General features: G+C 46.3%; 1 protein-coding gene across 1 annotated transcript in view; it reads left to right on the top strand.

Moving 5' to 3' along the window:
* The window catches only part of LOC119397234 (uncharacterized), a 38,458-nt gene that overhangs the window by 13,668 nt on the left and 3,534 nt on the right, over positions 1-21,256 (top strand). The window contains exons 4-5 of the mRNA XM_037664668.2: positions 13,861-13,986; positions 21,134-21,248. Of these exons, the coding sequence (XP_037520596.2) occupies positions 13,861-13,986; positions 21,134-21,248 (241 nt within the window). The remainder of the gene's footprint in view (positions 1-13,860; positions 13,987-21,133; positions 21,249-21,256) is intronic.

Raw genomic sequence — 21,256 nt, 5'->3', positions numbered from 1 at the left:
ACGGCAACTGTGTGCGATAAGAGATTCATCGGCGGTGAGAGTCGACAAGCGCGCTACGGGTCCGAACGGCGAGGAAGCATCTAGAAGCAGAATCGCCTAGAAGCAACACCGGCCAGGAGGAGAGTGAACAGAGCATTGCTGATGCGAACAGGAGGGAAGCTGGTTGTCTTTACGTATGCAATTTATTTTACCAGTAGCGTAGCCAGAAATAGTTTTTCGGGGGAGAGGGAGGTCAAGCGTACTTTATGTATACTCGTGCGTGCGTTTGTATGTGTGCTTGTATCCCCCCTCCCGCCCCTGCCTACGCTAGTGTTTCTTGCAGCTAAGCTGTACGCGATTCGTATCTCAGAACTCATCTCTGTTCACAGGAAGCTACGTCCCGAAATGATGGCAGCGCAGTAAGCGCAGTACGTCTTTAACATCTTTTCAATGATTGAGATGTGCAAATGTCATCTAGTGACTCGCACTTTTAACTTCATGATCCAATCCGTTAAAAGACGTACGCCAAGTACGATTACTTACAGCTCCTTAGAAAATAAGTTTGATTCTTACAGTATGAGCTGACCTAAAGGAAGTGAACCGCGTGTGCAGCCAGTGCCATTTTGAAGGCTTCAGGATAAGGCATAAATGGCGTAAATCAATTGGCACTCGCCTCCATTCGCACTCCGCTGCCATGCTGCTTCCTGCGGGATACCACCCGCGATTTTGAGTGACTGAGGCAACTGAGGTATTGGCCGCGAGATCGAGCGGAGTCGCTACCTAGCGGCTTCTGGCTGAACCGCGCCTAGTGTGGATTGTTCCATGCGTCGTCTGCTAGCCACGTTTTGTTTGCATGTGCGCGTACGTCATGCAGGTCCTCAAAAGGCGGTTTGTTCCGTTGCGTTAGTGCAACTTTAACCGCTCGTACGTATGCTTAACACGATGTAAAGAAGCATTTGGCCTTCATCGACTCTATATGTACTGGAATAAGATCAGTGAGTGGACTTCTCGAGAGTGCTGTGTGTTGTCGTCGTAGCCTCCGTTCACGGGAGTCATATCAGTGTAGGTGCCGCTCTGTGGTTCAAGCGCATTGCAAAGTGCACTTAGCATTGCCCTAAAGATGAGAAGTATTAAATTTCATGTGAATATAGCCTTTTAACGGCGCGGTGGTTAAAAAAAAAGGCTCGCATGTACTTGAGCGTTGTAGTTAGGTGTTGTTTATATGTTACGCGATGAGCTTTAGTTGTGTACGGTCCTGGTCTCACTAGAGAGAAATATTTATGTTAAGTCACGTCTGACACTTCGGTAGTTAAGTTGTCCCCTAAAAAGAACAGAAAATGAAATGACACGGAAATCGCAAAACTGAGTTGCCTAGCGCAATTTTAACCTGTTGCGAAATTTATACAAGAAAATTACAGCATATCCACGGAGTGAATGATAATGAGTGGGCGAAGCTGCGGAGGTTCATCGGTAAACCGTGAATCTTCCGTGAATTCTGCCCAGTACATCATCACCGACGTGAGATCGGGCGCGTTTATACTAAAGGTTCGATGAGTTATGACGACTTGCAGCTCACTTTAATTTTACATGTACGCTGTGAATTTTCATTGTTTAGAAAACCATTGCTTTAGAAAACATCTGGCGTCTTTCGTTAAGCAGCTGGCGTCTTTTCGTTTTGCTTTAGAAACATCTGGCGTTCTTTCGTTTTGCTTTTACAAAACATCTGGCGTCTTTCGTTGGTTTATTTCATCAATCAACGGCGTTTTGAACAAAATTTTTATTGTTTAATCACGCACAGGAGAAATCTCACCAGGCACTACCTTGGAGGTAAACAATGGCTGCTAATGGGAATGAGAGACATGAGAAGTCGGCTTTTAGCTAACACTTACGCTTCTACTTCTACTAACGTTTCCTACTGGAACTTGCCAATGGCTGCTAATGGGGAATGAGAGACAGAAGAATTCGGCTTTTAGTTAACGCGCACGCTGCGAATTTTTTATTGTTCAACAACGCACAGGAAAAATCTCCCACCGGCACCACCTTGGAGGTCAAAGCGTAAGACTTGTTACGCACTACGACTACGAGGGACGAACGGGTGCCGCCTTAAGGAGCTTCGCCCCTAAAACGCCCGTGTACTTAGATTAAGGTGCGCGTTAAAGAGCGCTGATGGTCAAAATTAATCCAAGCGGCGTAGTTTACATTTATGTCGTAGTAATTTCACGCGAAGCCACATCTTTTTTCTTTACATTATCATGGGTGTTTGTGTTGTATTGTTTAGATTGACTGAAGGCAGCGGACATTATTCGTACGAAAAAACATACTTTGGTCCCGTTAAATAACCGGACCTTTGTTCCATTACTGTCGTGCAAGTAATCAATCGAAGAAATTTCCGTGCTGTACAGTTACCTGTGTGTACTGTTACTGGAATAAAAACAAGCGTACGGGTTAAACGTCTCCGTAGCGCTAAAGCGCTGTCAGCCACGTAGCTTTCCTCAGTAAACCTATCAACTGTTCTACATTTCGTGGAGAACTGAATAAGTTATGCGAATGAATATTTGAGCACGCGGTGCACAAAGTGCTATTTCAACTCATCGCGCAGGAATACGGTATTTCTTTTTGTTGACGGGCATCCAAATTAACAAGAAGTAAATAGTTCATTCACTCGCGCTATACAGCAGTGCGTAGTAGATGGAACACAAGCTAAACATGTACAAATAAAACAACAAGAAAACGTCACCCATTGCGAAAACGCAGACTGTCGCCGAAGGCGAGCAACCCGTCCGTTGGCCGAATGCGCTTCTCTCACAAGTAATTGTAACGTTCGGCGCGCTTCGTGCATAATCGCTCACAACGAAGCGCTGTTGTGCAGCTTTGTATACACGCCGACAACCGCCTATCCACACTAGCACGGCGACGGTGCTGCCACCTGTAGCCCGATCTCGCGGCGAATAACTGAGGTTACAGCGTATGTGAAAAACACACGGTGCGGCCTGCCGCGTGGAGAGGATACTGCGTCGGGCCCTGGTGCCCCTGACTGCCGCCGCGGCGCCACGAGTGGGGGAGCCTCTAACATAGATTTAATCAATGTAGATAAGGTATTAGGCCAACATGAAACAAGGAAGCTTTTTTTTTCCGAGCCTGGTGGCAGACATGTCACCGCCCCGTTACAAAGGGGACGCTCATAGCATCCATCCATCCAAAGCGAGAGCGCCGGAATTATTGCGGCAGATCGCGGCTTGACAGCGCAGCTGCTATGCGCTTGTTAGTTTTTCAAGGGTTACAGTAAACTTGCTATAGCGTTAACTATATTGGTAACCGTCCTACCGAATGTGCACCGGCGATGCTTCAACCTAAATATAGCAAGTGTTAGTGTTATCTGAAGAGGTTGCTCGTGCGAGTTGCGATTTTTCGCCTCATGTTTTCTCTCTTTTGTTGCCGTTGCGCTGTTCACCCTCGATAATGCATGTTTGTGCTACAGTTATTTTATCAACAGGAGAGTCGTTCATTGACAGGTGCGGTTGTATTTCCGGAATGACTATTGCTCACACCTTAGAAACAAAAGCTTTGTGAACATCAGGGGAGTCATAATTGCTTTATTGCACGTGCGTGAAAAAAGGATCACTGTGTTATTAGAATCACAGCCGCAGCACTTTCCTGGCCAGAGGTTTTTGCTCCAAGCGTACGAGACGCTCAACAGACATATTAAAAATTCCTGCCCAGTTGGCAAGAAGCCTTCGTAAGAGCTTTCTGATGAAAACTTTGCAGACTTCCATGGCGTGGTCGTCCGTCCTGCAAGTCCACTTTCAGCACTTCCATGGTCATAGAGAACAGCTGATCACCTTTTAGACATCTCGTGAAAAAATATCCGACAGGAATAATATATCATGTTGACAAGCCTCTTATTACAAAACATTGTAATCGGTTTGCCACTTGGGGTACCGCTGTTGAGTGCTCTTCTTCACCACGGTCAACGAAACCAAAAAGTTTGTCGACTTGTCGGTCGTATATGACCCTCTGCTGTATGGCCATCTCGTCAACGATCAGGGAGCAGAACGCTTCTTGCTCTACAGTGAGACCCTTGAATTCGATGCACAGCCGCTCCTTTATCGACGAAGTGACGCCGATTCCGCCTGTTAAATGGCCTACATATTTCTGGAGCGCTGAGCGACAAGGGAGCTGATAGATATTTCTGGACCTTGCATGCTCATAACTTTTGTTGAAGCATGCCTTCCAAATTACACGTTCTCTTAGAATGACGTCACTGTAGTTGGGCTCCTTCGTCGAGAAACTGCGGAATTGGTTTCTAACGAACTCGGCAGTCTTGTCACCTTGCGCAGCACCATTGAGAACCTTCATAAAACAGGCAATGTCCGTGTTATTTTCATAAAACTGCGTGCGCTCTTGAGCCTCATCCACTTTTTCTTGAAGGGCCTGCAGTGCTCCTTTCATATGAGCGATCTTCCCTTGGAAGCAGCGCGTCTTGTTTAGCTTCTTCTGTCAGTTTAACAAGGGAGAATTTAGTTTGACATGATGCATCTGAAAATGATGCCATTTCCACAAACGTTTCATTCCCTAGTTCAAAGTTGTTGGGCGTCCTGGCTTCAGTGTTGTCACTTGACGAGCCGTTTTGGCTAATGACGAAACGGCTATTTTGAAGCAGCATTGCCCGAGCACTCGGCACGCGACTGCGCATTATCGGCTTCTATTTCGGAGCGTGGCCGCTTCTTCCTCGGAGCAGGCGTGCTCCTCGTGCTCATGTAGCTCGGATAACTGAGGAACACTGTCGGCACAGCCGTTGGCAAAAGTATCCTTAACTTCTCGGTCTTCTTGTAGTCCTGCTCCGTAAAATGCAAGGCGCACACCAGGGACCTGTCATTAGGCTGCCATACTTTTCCCTTCCCGCCGGGTTCTTCACGGGAATTGTTTCGCAGCCATGCTGCCCTGCGTTCTGCGTTACTGGGAAACTCGTGGTAGCGTATTTGCGGGTCCTTCGATGCATTCGTGGAACACAACGGCACACAACAGTTACGCGGCATTTTGCCTAACGTATAAAATATCACACATGCGCAAACTGTCTTGAGTGACACTCAGTGCGAGCGATTCATGTGGAGAAAAAGAACCACTACCTCGACCTACCCGCTGAACGCGCGCTCCTTCCCGCCCGCGCGTCGCGTGGAGCCCTCCAAGCCCTCCCCTCCTACTGGCGCCCTCTTAGCGAAATGCGGCGACAACTGTCAACTCCGCTTCTCCGTTTCTCCGCTCTGGTCCATTGCCTGCGCCGCGACGCGGCAGGCCGCACCGTGTGTTTTTCATCGAGCGGCCGTGGTACCACCATAGAGAGAAAAAAAAAAGTTATCTATAGTATTACCGCGGCGGAAAAGAGCGAGTGCAATTTTATCAAGCGGAGCGTATTCTAGATTTCGGTGGCGGCAGCGTTGTACGCCATGAACCCGGTGCCGGCTAGTGTTCAGAAATGCGGCCCTCGAAGACGTGGCGGTCGCATGCATATTTTTATGTGCTCTTCCACGCTCCCTCCATCGTGGGCACGGAGGAAGGAATATTTAGAAGGCGAAACTCTCGTTAGAACGGTCGCCGGCGGGTGTCCAGGTAACGTCACAAAAATACAAAAATAACATGCGCCGACGGAGAAACTTCAATTGGTGGCACCTTGCGGCGCGCAGCCGCAACCACAAAAAAAAAAAAGAAGAAAAGAAGCGGTACTGGCCTGGCGAGCACGCCCGCGCGCGTTCTCTTTCGCAGCGTTCGTGAGCAGACGACAGCGGCGTTTGCTTCAGCGGGCACGCATTTTTTTTTAGTGTGTGTGTGTCGACTGCCTTCGCAGTATAACCTTTCTTTAATAACACTGCTGCGCACAGTAGGCTTTTTTTCGGCATTTGCTAGCCTAATATGGAACGCAGGGATTTTGTTGAAACCTTCAAAAGCGGGCGCAAGTCTTGCAGGAAAAAAGTGGAGCAACAAACGAACGCGCTCCGCGTCCAGGCTCCGTGACTGCGGCAGAGCGGGAGCAACGCGTGAGGCCGGTTCCCTCGCAAACCGAAACGGCAGCAATCCCCTTGCGTGCCGCCAGACGCCGCCAGCATGAAGTGGCTCCACAGCACGGAGGAAGGAAAGAGTTCTTGCCTTCCTCCGTGCTCCCCAGCAATGTGACGTTATCTGGTCGCTTCAAGCGGCGGAGTTGCGCCTCCTAGGTGTTTCTTGCTCCGTGATCGTGGGCTTGTCGGCGAAGAGCCTTTTCTGATGTGGCAATTTGATCTTTCATCGAGGTCATACGTCATTTCTCTTCGCCACATTTCGCAGTCCCCTGGATGTTGCGACGTGCTTGGTTTCGGGAAAACTTGAAAAGCGCGAACGACGGAGACGAAACACATACAACAGGACTTGCGCTTAACTTGCAACTGGCGTTTGTTGGAAACGAACATCGTGAAATACCGCCGCATCAAGCTCATGCATACGCACTCATTATCCCACAAAACATAGCGTGGGTCTATTTTGAAAACATGACATATGACAACAAATCTACGGTGTATCAATGTACGTCGAAAGAAAAGCCACTTCATTTTCTTTTAACAGCAAAGATGGGCTGCACACACACTTATCACCTGCTTTCTTTATCAGGTAAGCCTCGACGATTTCGTGTTATGTTTTTGAACTGCCTTTTTTTAGAAAAGTGGTGTTTCAAAATAAAGGAGTACAAGCACATTGTTTGCAATGTTCTGCCAAGTGGCTACCGAATCCCTTTCTGACATCGTTATTGTGCTGTCTCGCCCTGTCATTGAAGCACTGACTAGTCTGTCCAATATAGACACGTCCACAACTCAAAGGAATATGGTACACTACGTTTGCAGTACACACAGTGTAGACAGTCTTATGATTGGTGTGACATCTCACGCGTTTCTTGGTCCTTTGAAGGTTGCAGACAGCTGATAGTCTGCAAGGCGTAGAAAAAAACTAGATTGATATTATGTCAGTTAGATATCCTCTTCAAGTTATGAGACACTTTGTGAAGGTATGGAATTGCATGCACAGGCCTTTTGTCAAGATGTTTTGTGGCCCGTTCCTTTGGCTGTTTTGATTTCTTCAGCAATGTCTCGCATACAGATGATACAACATGCACTGGAAAACCTGCCTTCCTTAATCTGCTAACTTGCTTGGACACGCTTGACTCCATATGGTGAACGCATGATTTGCGCAAGGCATTAATAATACAAGTAGAGGCTATGCCTCTTTTTATTAGCATTCAGAGTGGGCACTGTCCAAGGGTAAAACACTTTTCCTTGACCTAAGCTTATAACTCCAACAGGCATGACTAGATGATGAAAAAATAATCGAAAGGTCTAGAAACTGGGTGTGTGATGTTTAGGACGGTTCGAGCACTTCCCCTATTGTGCAGCGGCGCAGGAAACAGACAGGGAGACGTGTTTAAACATTTATGTACAAAGTGAAAGGATATCAAAAGTCGGTGATGTGGGTGCCGTCGGGACGACGACCACAGCACATGAGGAAGAAGAGTCCCGTGACCTCACGACTTGCGAGCAGCGGTGGCGTCGTCTAGAAGATGCCGGGACCAGCGTGACCTCGGACCTTGTATCCGACGTCCTGATCACCACCCGGGAGTAGCGGTTCCACGGGCGGGTTCTGGCCAGCACAGCGCCGTCTGCGCTGTGCTGGAATGCTGCTCGCCACAGCTGCGGTTCGGCAGCTCATTCACCGGCGTTCCACGCCTTGGCCAGGCACCGCCAGGTGCAGCTCGGGTACACAGCTCATGGGCTCGCGGCCCACGTCCGAGTCTGGCGCGTCGCTCGGTACGGCTCGGCACCGCTCGGCGACCCTCGATGCAGTCAGCAACTCCACCCCTGGCACCTGGATCCTTGGCCACCCTGGACCTCGCCCGGCTCCGTGGTCCTCCGTGCCCACTCGTCTCGGCCGGCAGGACGTCCCGCTCGTCCGAGCTCAGAATTGCACGCCCTGGCCCGAACAGTGCGAGCGCGCCTCGTGCCACCGTGCCACCGCGCTCTTCTTTTCTTCCCTCCGTGCTCGGTGGTCCGCGCCGACGTTTTCGCGCTATTTACACATGACAGGGTGGAATTTTCATTGGGCGATTCAACCGTAAACCTAAGCCCTTCAGAAGGATTGCTGAACAATGTGAGACATTCTGCTGCTGCATCGTCAAGGCAAAGGCCAGGTGATCGTTTTAGGACTAATAAATAGTCATCGACATACCTAAATATACGAATGATTGGCATTCCGGTTAGTTTCGCATTTATACGGTTGTCAAGGGATGCCAAAAATGTCGCATAATATGGGGGCTATTGATGAGCCAAAACAGATGCCTGTGCTTTGAATAAAGTAAGAGCCACTATGAATGATGGCTGTCGAATGTAGGTAGAATTCTAGCAAAGTTAAAAAATTGTCACAGTTCATGCACACGGAATTCTGGAAAGCAAGTTCACCAGTTTCATTGATTTTTTCACGCACTGAACTCAAGATACCTTAACGCGTCAGAGAATAGTACAAGTCCTCAACGTCTAGGGAGAAACCGATTGCAGCAGATTCGAGACCACCTTGTAGCTCCAAGACAATTAACGTCTCCTCAATAAGAACGTTGTATGTGTTTCGTCTTCGTCGTTCGCGCTTTTCAAGTTTTCACTAATGATAGACCAACTCGCCCAAACCAAGGTATTGTTGCTTGGTTTCGCTTTTATGATGATTCCCGCGCATGCGCCTGATGATTGCTGGAAGTTTCAAATGGTTTCTTTCCTGCAATGAACTTCAGTTAGTTTCCAGGTTGGTCCTGCCGCCTTCTTTCTTTCTGTGCGTTGTTTCCTTGCTGTATTTTTTTTATATCTCCAAGCTGGATATGAACGCATGGCCGTCGTTGTGGCCTTTAGCAACGTAAGTGTCGCGCTGATAAGGACGTGGATGAATGTCTGATGCCTGGCACTGAGGAAGGAAAAAGTTAGGAGGGTCATTTGCGCAATGCCATGGAAAGAAAGCAAGCAAGGGAGAAAAGTAATGGGCCAGGCGCGCACACGCCAAGCGTCGCTTGCTTGCTGTTCCGTGTTAGGAGGAGGAGTCCTGAATTTTTTAACAGACTTTTTTTTATTATCCGCTGGTTTTTGATATGTGCATATCCGTGAGGTGCTATTTCAGTGCTGTCGCGAAAGAAAGAATTATGTCATCCCCATGACGGTTTCGAACGTGAACCTGTCGGCTCCCCAGCCCACCACGTTCGTGCGTCCTCCATCCCCTCCTCACACCTCAAAAATCCCATCCGATCCTGGATATTTCTTATTTCATTTTTTGCTTATTTCGCGCGATAGTGGTTGCGGACACTGGAGGCGGCGGACAACTGCGGCACTGTTGTAGTGATCTCATAAAAGCTTTCGCTCTAAAACGTTGTTGAATTAACATCAAATATATGGCATGCTTGACAAGCTTTCTGGCTCTATCGCATGTATGTGAGGCTGCATCCTTCCGAACTCGTAGTTCGTATTTTTGTGGCCATATTTCAGATGGCCACAAATATGGGAATCGTTGAATACCCTTAAAGTATTTCGGATACGCCAATGCATTTATTTATTTATTTATTTATTTATTTATTTTATTATTTGTTTATTGCAGCGCAGTGAGACAGTTTTTGTCATATTAGTCGACAGCGTTATGCACTAACACACAAAGGGTGATTTTTTTGCAGTGCCACTCGCCTAAAGGCTTATTGAATGGCTTTATATTAAACCGCACTTCAACGTTTCTTTTCCTGGACCATGGGGTGAATATGCTACATGTGCTGCCAAACGGTTTACGAGATCTTTAAATCTGCAGAGCAGTGTGCGCAACCGTATATCGAAGCGAAAGCCTTAGATGCCTCATCAAACGCGAAAATTGATCGTCGGCGTCCCGCGTCGGCGGTTTCAACACGAGTGATGCAAAAAATCATCACGTGATGACGTCATCATATGACGTCATCAAAACGTCATTATGGTGACTGCCTCCGTGATCGGCCAATCTATCACGGAGGCTGTGCACAGCCAGGTGAAGTGCGAAAAGCTTGCAATGCCTCCGATGCTGGGGGTACTGCAAAACCACGTCAGGTGCAGAAAGCTTTCTAAGGAAGGCGGGGGAGGATCAATGCATCGACTGTAAAAAAAGAAGATAGCTTTCGCCTTCGAGTCGTCTTTGGCGGTAGCATAAGGGGCGCTGTGAGTTTTTCAAACCTGAGCAGGGCGCTTCGAAATAAAGCCCTGAAGGGACTGTTTCTTCGGAATCGGCAGAAAAGCCCGCAGCGAATCTGACGACTAAAACGAACCTAGCGCTCTTACGAGCATCCTATAAAACAAAAGATGCATTACTTGCGACACGTATAAACCTGAAGAAAGACAACATCACTGTAGCAGAGGATTTCTCACCTGCTACACGTGCAGCTCGGAAAAAAACTACTTGATTTCGCCAAGAGCCAACCAGGGCCCCCCAAACATAAATTGAGCTACAACAAGCTACATTTAAACCAGAAATGCTACATGTATGATCCAGACTCTGACGCAATCATAAACATTCAAAAGCATAGTGCACGGACCAATTCCCCTTCTGCAACTTTCAGAACCTAGGAATGCGCGAGGGGCAGTGGTAATGTGCCTGAAGCTTCCGTATCATGCCTTTTTACTAATATCAGAAGCGTCCTTAATAAGTACAACTCCCTATCATCAGCTATCGACTCGTGTTCCGCTAAAATCATCGCGTTGACAGAAACTTGGCTCAACGCGCATGTGTGCGACACTGAGATATTTCTAAACGCTGATCGCTTCTCTTTTTTTCGCTGTGACCGTGGTACACAGAGAGGCGGTGGCGTGCTTCTGGGTATTTCCAACGATATCCCATCATCATCTGTGCACGTTCAAACTAATCTAGAGATGGTATGGGCTGTGATAACGTTTAGTCACCAGAACGTAGTTATTGGAGTGTGTTACCGCCCACCCTCGCCCTCGTCTACATTCAGTAGCGATCTTCAAAATGCTATTAACATTGTTACTGCACGTTTTCCTACCTCTCCGCTGCTGTTGTTAGGCGACTTCAATTTTCCTAATATAGCTTGGAATTCCCATTCCGCTTCAATTTTTCCACTCTCGTCCCAAGCTCGCGAATTCTTAAACGTTTGCTCGGTATTTTCATTACAGCAAATGTGTACTCAAGCAACAAGAATAGCAGCGCACGCTTCAAACACATTAGACTTAATACTAACAAACAGTGCGGATATAATTTCACCCATAACGTACCTTGCAGGTCTTAGCGATCATTTGCTCCTATATTTTGACATTAAATTAGCCCGCCCGAGAACAAACAAAAAGAAAAAAATGATACGTGACTACAACAGGGGTAACTTTGAGGCGATCAACAATGAACTTTCTAACTTCACCGATCTTTTTCTTGACGGTTTCGACGATCGGAGTGTCGAAACTAACTGGAGCATGTTTTCAGATAAAATCACGCAGCTCACTGATCAATACATTCCACACCGTATCGTAACCAACAGCTCAAATGCTCCCTGGTACAATAGCCATATCAGGCGTTTATCAAACAGAAAAAAGCGTTTCTTTCGCGCCGCAAAGCTTTCGCCTACTAGTGATCGCTGGGCTTTGTACACAACAGCGTCTGCGTTGTACATTCAAGCCCTTCGAGATGCAAAAAAACATTTTCATTCACATGTACTGCCCTCTATGTTGACCACTAATGTTAAAAAATTCTGGCGAACAATTAATCCCTCAACCAATGACGTTATCACGCTGACCGATTCCTCTGGTGACCCCATTTCATCGGATGTTTGTGCCACAGTTTTTAACCGTACATTTGCTGAGAACTTCTCAGCTATCTCGGTTATTCATACTCCGACAACTGTCAACCATACTTTTGAAGCTATGCCACCTATACTAATCAGTACATTCGGTCTTCTTAAGCTCATTGATAAACTTGGCCTTCATTCAGCACCAGGATGTGATAATATTGGTGCGAAGTTTTTGAAAAACACTTCTACCTATACTGCGTTAATCCTGTGTAAACTTTTTCAGCAATCACTTGATCATTCCGTTCTTCCAGAAGTGTGGAAAATTGGGAAGGTCATTCCAATTCACAAGTCTGGCAGCAAAACATCTCCTCTTAACTATCGCCCCATTTCTTTAACCAGCACATGTTGTAAAATGTTTGAGCACATTATATTGACCAACCTTGTCAGTTTCCTTGAATCAAACTCTTTCTTCTCTTCAGCACAACATGGTTTTAGAAAACATTATTCATGTGAAACTCAGCTCATATCATTTACTCATGTACTACATCAAGTTCTAGACCGATCATCAATCATCGATTGCATATTTTTAGATTTTTGTAAGGCATTTGACAAGGTATGTCATAAATTACTACTGCTTAAACTAAACAAGCTTAATATTGATAATAATTTACTGAAATGGATTGAGTGTTTTCTTTTAAACCACTCACAATTTGTTTCATTTAATGGCTCTAACTCTGAATTTACAGATGTGTATTCAGGCGTTCCTCAAGGCTCAGTCCTTGGGCCTTTATTATTTCTAATCTATATTAATGATCTTCCTTCCGTTGTAAACTCGAACATTCTCTTATTCGCGGACGACTGTGTCATTTTCAGAGAGATAACGAATACTAACGATTCTTCCTTACTCCAATCTGCTCTTGGTGCAGTTGCTAATTGGTGTAACGAATGGTTAATGAAGCTAAATATTAATAAATGCAAAGTCATGCGCGTTTCTAGAAAATCTTCCTGCCCACCACCATACTACATTGATAACATTAATTTAGAATCACTCACTTCATATAAGTACCTCGGCGTGTACATTACAGCAAACCTGAACTGGTCTACTCATATCGAGCACTTAATTAACAAAGCTAATCGCATGTTAGGCTACCTTCGTCGAAACTTTTACCATGTTCCTCCTTCCGTGAAACTCCTCCTTTATAAAACACTAATTAGATCGAAATTGGAATACGCTACACCGGTCTGGGATCCCACCCAAGCAAACTTAATTTATGCTCTAGAAATGGTTCAGAATAACTCCGCACGTTTCATTCACTCTAATTACAGCCGCACCGCCAGTATAACTTCCATGAAATCAAACCTTTCCCTCCCATCATTATCATCGCGCAGAAAAGTGTCACGCATTGCCTTGTTTCATAAGACGTATCATCATCCTGCACTACGCGATCGCCTCATCCCTGAGCCATCTTATGTATCCCATCGCACAGATCATCCTCATAAAGTCGGACTCCCTTCATGTAATACTGCGCACTTTTATCATTCATTTCTACCACGAACTTCTCGCGATTGGAATGGCCTTCCCGCGGACGTCGTGAACATTATTCATCATGAAGAGTTCCGTAATTCCATAGCTAACATTGTATACTCAGGCTCTTTGTAAACTCACTGTAAATTCACATTTTGCTCTATTGTTTCATGTGCGTTTTCTCTTACTTTTTTTGTTTTTTTACTTTTTTCGTTCCTTTGTTTCTTGTTTTTTGTGTCAAAGTGTTGTTACCATTCCCCCTCTTTAATGCCTCTGGCCCTGAGGGGTATAATAAAATGAAAATGAAAAAAAATCTACGACGCCTTGCTTTACTTTCTTTTTTTATTTTGTGTTGTTATTGAGCACTTGTCTTGTGCGTTTTGTCACTTGTGAAACATCACCTTTTGTTAGCTGCTTTCCCATTTACCAGTACGTGTAACGAACCTGCCCAACGAGCCATACTTCACTTGTGCATTTATTTTCGACTTTGGTAATATTGAAGCGAATAATCTGATAACTCATATCAAGTTTGATACATAAAGTGGAAACAATATTGCAGAGACCAAGCTCGGGGGCAACTGCTCCACTGTCGATAGCTGCTTCACGCGCAGCAGCGTCTGCGTGAGCGGCACCTGCAAATGCCGGATCCACTACGCCCAGAAGGGCACCGCTTGCGTTTACGTGGGTAAGTGCACACGGCGGTGACAACCATTCCTCGCGCCTCGTTTATATTATATTACCGTTTGTATGTAAAGTGAACTGTGGCAGTATCATTGCTGTACTTTTTTTGTATAATGAAATATAACTTACGGAACAGGGTCTCGTACGCGTCGCATTATTCTAGGTTTTCTATCGTCACTTTATTCACAGTACACTTCTGTGATGCGGTGAAGCACAGTCGACGTGCAGTGAAGCTCACTAAGAACGGCAAGGATGCACTGCCACGAGGTGCTGTGGTTGCACACGGCCACGCGCTCCCTCCGCCCTCTTCGACAGTACCAGCACTGAGGCGCTTAATAGTGTACTGACAGTCCTGCAGAGAAATTCCGACGTGCCCGTGCCAATGCTGGTGGTTGTTGTAGGCCATCGAAGAAGGAGCGAAGAGCGAGTGATCGCGGTCCCAGAGCATGGCACGTACGCTATCGGTCCGCCAACTTTAGTAGTCTCGAAATACAAGAAATGTTTCGGCTTCTTCTGCGGAGTTCACAATTATCGGTGATGACAGCGGGATGTGAATTCAAGAACACACAGGTGCGCATGGTTGCGCCGTTAACGACCATTGGTTGAAGGGCACCATGCTTAAAAGAGGAGTGAATGCAGTCGTGCTTGCAGCACCCTCCAACCGTTCCTCGTGAAACGCAGAACTGTTTCATTTTCGAATGTTCTGGTAGCCTCGCGTGTTGCGTCAGCAGGGCATACAAGGTGGTCTAAACAGAAGGATTAATTGCTACAGCCAAGTCATGTGACAACGCTGAAGGCCTAACAGAGTGTGCTTATTAGCCATGGCGGTTACCTTGTGAGAGGAGACAGCGCGTGCGTGTGCTTAATTAAGGATGCGCGCTTGGAGGTTTATGGCGCTGAAAAACGCGGCAAAACTTTGAGATAGCGCCTGGAGCCTTCTTTCATTCTGCATTTATGTACTTTTGCGTCATATCGCGTATCAAGCGCTAGAACTGTAGTCATGTGGTTCAAAAGCACTAAGTACCGGTGTAGTACTCGTAATATACTTCGCCGCATGGTGTCTATGTTTCACCACAATACATTGTGTATGCCTCGCCGCATAACGTCGATCTCTAGCAGAGAAGCTGACTAAAAAAAAAGCCGACTATTATGCAAAGCGTGCAAAACATCATAATAATTGCTGGGGTTTAACGTCTCAAAACCACGATATGATTATCAGACACGCCGTTGTGGAGGGCTGCGGAAATTTCGGCCACCTGGGGTTCTTCAACGTGCACCTAAATCTAAGCTCACGGGCCTTAAGCATTTGCGCCTCCATCGAAAATGCGGCCGCCGCGGCCGGGATTCGATCCCGTAACATGTCTGTCAGCACTCGAGCACCGTAACCACTAGACCACCGTGACGTGTAAAGTGTGCAGCACAATTGCACTGCATGGACAGCAAAAATCGTCCAAAGGCTATATGACTGCCATTATGAATATTATGCATATGAATAAACACACCTTCACGATTGAGTGAAAGAAGGTCCAGAGTCTCGTTTCTTTGTTGGATACAACCCACTCAAAGCCAACAAACAATATCAAGCCAAAGAAAGCACAGGACACCTTATTTGTTGTTCCTAACTGTGCTGCAATAATTATGGCATAAATGGAGACATACTGGTCGAAAAAACACATTTGCTCTTGGTGGGGCCCAACACCACAAATATTGTGCCGTATCCTTTCTATGGATTCATTCAGGGGCGTAGCCAGAGATTTTTTTCGGGGGGGGGGGGGGGTTCAACCATACTTTATGTATGTTCGTGCGTGCGTTTGTATGTGTGCGTATATATATACGCAAGCAAAACTGAAAAATTTCGGGGGGGGTTTCAACCCCCCCAACCCCCCCCCCCCTTGGCTACGCACCTGGATTCATTGTATGTCGGCTTTCATTGACTTATACGGTCATGACTGTGTCTTTTATCTGGCGTGCTTATTCTTCTTTTATGTGGAGCGGGTACGGCACTTAAGCTGACTGAAATAAGAAATATTAGATTTTTGTGAGCGCCGTCATCCATACTTGCATTAGGTGCGCTGTGCTGTTTTGGCGTTCAGTAGATCAACCGAGAAGCGGAATTCGTACACGCCTGCAGAAAGCACGTGTTGTATTTTGGTAATTTGACGGTAAACACTGCTCTACAGCCTCTGCGTATGCCTTGGTCTCTACTTGTGCATTCTTCTAATTAAGCTCCAAGTCGACTCCTGCTTCAATATGGGAATATCAGCGGCTGACAACCTTTTATTATGTACGAGTCCGCTATTCATACAAGTCGTTTCATGTGAAGCGCCAGCTTTCGAACTCCAACGAAGCTTGAATGAAAACTACATTTACGCCAGCTAGTATTTTATAATCTTTGCTCACTGCGTTGCAAATATGTAGGCGGAACCGTTTACGTTGACGAACTGCATTTTAGTGATGTTGTTGAGCGCACACATTTCAATCGCTAGAAGACCGGTGTGCGTGAGTTCACTCTCCTTAGCTTCGATTACAACATATTATTATGTAGCAGGACGTCAACCACTCTGAAGTTCGAACAAGACAGGCTGTTTTCTCTTCAGGTTGCATTCCATTGTTTCAAGACCTCTCGCAGAAGGTCGCGAGATAATTGTTTTGAAAACAAGGTATTTGTAGCACTCTTCCACACACCTTCTTTAACGGCTACTTTGGGCGATAATGTTTCTTTTTCTTTATTTAACAGCGCTACCAGTTTTAGGTGATTTGATTTCAGGAAGACCTCATATTCAAGTTCAGCGCAGATAATGCCGTGATAAAATTCACCGACAATTGCGATACCAAATGCAGACGAAGCAGTTCCACCGCTTGCCTATCTCAGTTTTCAGAAAGAAAGCTTTAAAGGGCCCCTCACCACCCCGCGTTTAAAGACGAGGGAGTGGTTTTCCTCCTCGCCTTCGCTACCCTTCCTAGAGACCATATCTCCCCCTCGCCACTTATTTCTTAAAAGCACGTGTACCATGTCAGCGCTAAGCGTTGACCCTGTCAAGATTTCGCGCTTGTCGGCTACACGCTGGCATCTCCGTTTGCGCAGTCGCAAACAAAGCAAATGAAGTGAAATCAGTTGATCATGCACGATAGTCATGCGAGGCAAGGAAAAACGGATGGACGGCTGCATGGCAAAGCAGTGCGGGAGACAATTCACATCTGATATTTCGCGTATATGGACCATTCGAGGGTATGTACTATATAGACGTCCCGGGAGTCACTGTTCTGCGTCACGAGGTGCGCCAGAAAGACGAGAAACGCCAGGAGAGAATATTGCGCTCGTTTTTTTTTGTATTTTTAGAGGCTGGTGAGGGGCCCTTTAACACGGGAATGCGCTGATCCTGCGGAGCGTGTTTTACAGCGGCGATGGCACAGGTGAATGGGAGCTTACGCAGCGGTTTTTCCGATTATGGTATAGACGGATGGATGGATGGATGCTATGAGCGTCCCCTTTATAACGGGGCGGTGACATGTCTGCCACCATGCTCGAAGAAAAAAGAAAAAAAAAAACTTCCTTGTTTCATGCTGGCCTAATACCTTGTCTACATTGATTAAATCTATCTTATTATACATTATGCAAAATTGCTGCCATCTAGCGGCCGCCATAAGCATTTCCGCCATGTTTAAGGCTAAGCGCGCTCCGCATGTGCGCACGCGGAGCGTGCGTATCAACGTGTGGCGGATGATAGGAGCGGCAATGCCAACATATTTTCTTGTGCCGTGTTGCTCAGATTGAGGAAATTGCGATGCTGAAAAAATGGTTTCCAGGAAACTAACCTTCATGTTATTAGATTTCCTCACGGCCGACGAGAATCAGCAGATCGTTTCGTTGCTCCGGCTACTGCTTATGACTAACGCCGCATTTACGCTCGCCGTTCTTAATATATGCGGTATGTGACAGCATCGGCACTCATCAGAGAACACTCTTTCATGTCATGCCGGAACGAGACAGTTTTCGCGCCGTGTGCTTACAGGCACAGACAGACGCTTCGTGTACGAGCTTCAAAGCTGCATCGCGGCTTCTCGCGCATGCCCGCGCCGCTGTTGACATTACCTTGTTTATTGCAATGCGATAACAGTTACATCTTAGACAGGTAGCTCGTGTGCGTCATTGATTCTCAGCGAACGGACCGATTGTACTGCAGCGTGTTGTTTGTAGTTTGTTTTCGATTGTGGAGTTTAACAAGGTAGCGTTCGGTGGGATGCTATGCGCGCGTATTGCTTCACTATGCGTATTTTTCAAGCATTTCATGTGGTATCACTGCCAGATTCAGACGGGTGGCCCGGATATCCTGACCGCCCCCCACCCCTTACTTTTTTGTTTCATTTATACCCCCAGAAGAGCACATCAGTTGCTCCCAAAATCTGATCACCCTTCGGAAAAGTCATGTATCCACCCCTGTGTGCTAAGAAATTTTAACAGCTGCTTCAAGTGCCTGTCGCTTTTCTTATGAAACTAAAAAAAATGCTATTCCGGGAAATGTTCAGTCGGCGTTCAGTCGGCGACGCAAAACTGCCTTGCCGCTACGGGTTGACATTGTAAGGCACCAGTAGGCCCCGAAAGCGACGATGTGCACGTGATTTTGGCGTATCGTGTTATATAGGAACACATGTCGGAAGGATATTCAATAAAACACCAGCTGATCGGCATCTACTGCTCGGAGACACAACACTTTTCATGTTCACTTTTCACGTGCGTGAGATGCGCAAATATCTTACATTTTAATCGTGCAGTAACTTTATACATAACATACGTTGGTGACTAAAGCTGCGAAATATTTTTTATTTAAAAAATAAAAACGAGGAGAACACCTTTAATTTGAAATTAGGTGCACAATGCATCAGCTCGACATAGGCTGTCCCTTACGAAATACGTTTTAAATTGGGTGTACAGCACTTTCTTTCCGTCATGTCTGTGCCTAGCCGTGTCGCGCGTTAACGATTCTTCCCATCCATCCAATACTACACGCATAATATTCAGATAGCTAACAACGCTTTATTCGCTACATTGAAAACAGACAGACCAAATTTGTAACCTAGCGCAAAGTTTCATTCTCTTCGATGGCAGGCCTACATGTGACTCGCGGTGCCAAACTTATATTTTCTTCTCGCTATGAGGCAGTTCTTTACACGTAATAACCGTCAACGTAATAGCTAGGAAATGCCGGTAACGTGTACAGGCCCTTACACACTCGTCTGGCGTTTTTATGCCCCGATTGCCCACTGCCAAAGCAGATACAAGAAAGAAGTTATAGCAGCGACAGCAATAGGATTCGGCAACAAGCCTCCAACATGGCGCCGAATGGGTAGCTTCGTCAAACCTCCGACAGATGGCAGCAATTTTGCATAAGGTCTATTGGTGGACGCGGTCAGCCCATGCCTCAGGAATCATAGTTTGTTTGCAATACAGAGGGAACTCTGGCGCTAGTGTCTATGGGAGCTGCAACGCGTGGCGTTTCAGCCAGCATGGGAATGATGGCTCCGTGTGGTCTGGAGCCGCTTTGTCGCAAGACGAAATTCAGCAAATGTTCAGCAGTTTCACTTCCCCAACTGGACCTTTTTAGGCTCACCAATTCAAATCGGCTCACGAAGTTCACAACTATCCATTGTTTTATCCGAAAAAAAAAACGCCAAGACACAACAATAAGCAAAGCCACAAGTGCGTTCCAAGCAGGAAGATTAGGCAAATCCGTGTATTAACAATCATTCCCACCATGGTGGCTGAACGACTGCAGCGCCAGAGTTCCCTCTAGGTAACTGTAAGAAACTTTACGTCAGTGATGACCGGGTGACGGTTCGCGCTGCTATGGCAACATACTGTAACTGCTCGCCACCGTCGATCACGTCTCGCACTGCATTCCACTTTACTCATCAGCTCTTTGCCACACTCTCCTTCTCCACTTTCCTCCACCGCTTATTTCGCCGTTCATGCAGAACGACCCCTACCATCAAGTGGTGCACGTGCCGGTCTCGTGGTTAAGGCATGTTGGTTAAGACATTTCATTACTATCTGTATAAATTTAAATTGCGTACAGCCATGTAGTACATAATCTTTTTATGCTCCCCTTAGGCAATGCCCTGTTGAGCCTGTCAGGAAATTTGAAATCTTCGCTTAGCATGCGTGTTTAGCCCACTGGACAGGGCACTCGGTTTTTGAGCGTGGCGTCATAGTTTGGAATTCTTCACCACCCAACGTCTTTGTTTACTTCCTTTTTGATCGTTCGCACTGCCGGTTACGCCAAGGCCGACACTCTAAGAGACGCGCTATGAAACACGTTTACGATAACAATTTCACTCTAGCATAACTAAGTACAGGTGAACTTTGCGAGTTAACCCTTTCGGCCCTGGCGGTGTCAATTGACACCATCACACAACATTTCCCCTAGCACCTCGAAAATGAAACAGAAACTGCCCATTCTTGGGGGAATACTTCTTCAATCATCCTCACTGCGATTGACACCAAAATTGTGACGCGCTTGCGGAGCTGGAAGCCGCAAAGAAGAAGCTTGTCCGAAGTCATGGGTGACGCTGTGGCGGGGAAGCGCCATTTTCGAGTCGACGTACTGAAGCTGTTTCAATGAGTATCACACTGAAAAATGAGACGTGATTCACATTTTGTGTGCTCTAGTGAATAACAGGAAAAAAGATGTCATTTTTCTCATTTAACAACCGCTGAGCCCTGATCACCTAATTTGATGTCATGTCTGTAAATCCATTAATACTTGCACTGCGGGCTCAATTTTTTGTTTGTGGTCTTATGGGCTCATAACTATTAGGTGAACAAGCACAAAGAATGTCCCCGACCAAAATAAAAACTCCAGGACTGAAAGGGTTAAGCGCCGCTGTAATAATTATTAGTGAAGTGAGCTCCAGTGTAGAACAAAACTGAAAACGACGCAGTGACTTGAGTAACACAAAAGATCAGTAGCGTCAAACTATCTCATTAGGAACATGAAAGATGCAGCACATACAAGTGACATGTACCATATGTGAACACTAGGGCAGAAAAGAAGACCCCGTTCGTAGAGCTGTTACTCAGTACATACATTGTGAACCAACTAGCCCAGCTACAAGTGATGATCTACCTTGTCTCATTATGAACTTATTTGCAGGTGACACGTACTGGAAGATCGTCGTGGCTTACATACTGCCGTGCATCGTGGCCTTCCTCATGTCCTCCATCGTACTGCTCGCATTCTGCAGCGTCGTAACGCAGCGTTACAAAGAGTAAGACC

Source organism: Rhipicephalus sanguineus, chromosome 6, assembly GCF_013339695.2.
Source record: "Rhipicephalus sanguineus isolate Rsan-2018 chromosome 6, BIME_Rsan_1.4, whole genome shotgun sequence".
NCBI classification, from domain to species: Eukaryota; Metazoa; Arthropoda; class Arachnida; order Ixodida; family Ixodidae; genus Rhipicephalus; species Rhipicephalus sanguineus.
This window is presented reverse-complemented; position numbering and strand designations above follow the sequence as displayed.